The sequence below is a fragment of the Meles meles genome, chromosome 6 (assembly GCF_922984935.1).
Source record: "Meles meles chromosome 6, mMelMel3.1 paternal haplotype, whole genome shotgun sequence".
Taxonomy (NCBI): Eukaryota; Metazoa; Chordata; class Mammalia; order Carnivora; family Mustelidae; genus Meles; species Meles meles.
In genome coordinates, this window is record NC_060071.1 from 97841206 (window position 1) to 97842792 (window position 1587).

The window sequence follows — 1587 nt, forward strand, 5'->3', positions numbered from 1 at the left end:
ATCCCGCAGGGAAACTGGGTTTCCCTATACTGACCACCACTGAACTCTGTCATTCCCAATAGAAAAATCAGTGAAACATTTTAAAATAGATTTACTGATTTTTCTTAATTCTACTGACAGAAACCACTAGTGGTAGGAGTATTATAATCACAGATGTGGTTAAAAAAAAATCATGCTCGGCGTCTTCTTCCTGACTTGTCTTCGGCATTTATGTTCGTAGAACGGCCAATAGCAAGATGTCTTCAGGAAATGCCAAAATTGGGCATCCTGCCCCCAACTTCAAAGCCACGGCTGTTATGCCAGATGGCCAGTTCAAAGACCTCAGCCTATCTGACTACAAAGGAAAATATGTTGTGTTCTTCTTTTACCCTCTTGACTTCACCTTTGTGTGTCCCACGGAGACCATTGCTTTCAGTGACAGGGCAGAAGAATTTAAGAAACTCAACTGTCAAGTGATTGGTGCTTCTGTGGATTCTCATTTCTGTCACCTGGTATGGATCAACACACCCAAGAAACAAGGAGGACTGGAACCCATGAACATTCCCTTGGTATCAGACCCAAAGCGTACCATTGCTCAGGACTATGGAGTCTTAAAGGCTGATGAAGGCATCTCGTTCAGGGGCCTCTTTATCATTGATGATAAAGGCATCCTTAGGCAGATAACTGTAAATGACCTACCTGTTGGCTGCTCTGTGTATGAGACTCTACGACTGGTTCAGGCCTTCTAGTTTACTGACAAGCATGGGGAAGTGTGCCCAGCTGGCTGGAAGCCTGGCAGTGGTACCATCAAGCCTGATGTTCAGAAGAGCAAAGAATATTTCTCTAAGCAGAAGTGAGTGCTGGGCCATTTTAGGGATGGGCTGCAGTGGGTGGCCATGAAAACAAAATCTCTTTTGTACTATTGTTATGCTTAAAACACAAGACTTAGACTGTGCAGATGTGGTATGGGATGGAACAGGCTTTTCCTGCAGGGGTTGGGGAGACCAGCCTTTCTTCCTCTGGAGAGAATGGCCTGAACTGTGCTACAGGGCAGGCCAACTGTGATGTACAGTAGTAGGGCAACACTTCTGATTTTCTGTTGTTTCTATTAAACTTGAACTGAGAAAAAAAAAATCATGCTCCTCCAGTGACTTATCATAAAACTAGCATAAGAACCAGAGTGGGCAATAATTGCCTCCTAATGCAAATTTTGCTATTAAATGGCACAAAACAGAGCTAAGCCATGTTTATGTATCTTTTTTATATGTCCATCCCTTCACATCTGTACCTAGACAAATTAGTAAACTAATCTCACATTCTCACATTTTAGGAAGAGCAAAGAGAAAACATCTTTTTAAAATAATGCCATCAAGGCTCAGTTTCAAGTGCATGATATAGGAACCCTCTGACCAGGTAAACCTTGGACAATCCTGTGAGTCAGCCTAGTAAGACTGGCAGGGTACTTTTTAGCCATTTGCAATGTCACAATGGTTCCTGTAAATCTGAATATGCTCATTTGGAAACTGGCACTATGACAGCATGGTAAGCAATGTTTAGGCCAATCTGTTTTCACAGGATAATTTATATGTTTATGGAAAGGGAAGAGAA

At 42.3% G+C, this 1587-nt stretch overlaps 1 protein-coding gene across 1 annotated transcript; it reads left to right on the forward strand.

Annotated features, from left to right (window-relative positions):
- The first annotated feature begins 208 nt into the window (after positions 1–208).
- Positions 209–801, forward strand: LOC123944406 (peroxiredoxin-1-like). Its single transcript, XM_046009501.1, has one exon. It carries the CDS (start codon positions 237–239, stop codon positions 726–728), a length of 492 nt encoding a protein of 163 aa, XP_045865457.1. The 5' UTR covers positions 209–236; the 3' UTR covers positions 729–801.
- Positions 802–1587: the final 786 nt, after the last annotated feature.

Excerpts from the sequence above, each read along its gene's own strand:
- LOC123944406 (XM_046009501.1), top strand. The coding sequence starts at position 237 with ATGTCTTCAGGAAATGCCAAAATTGGGCATCCTGCCCCCAACTTCAAA.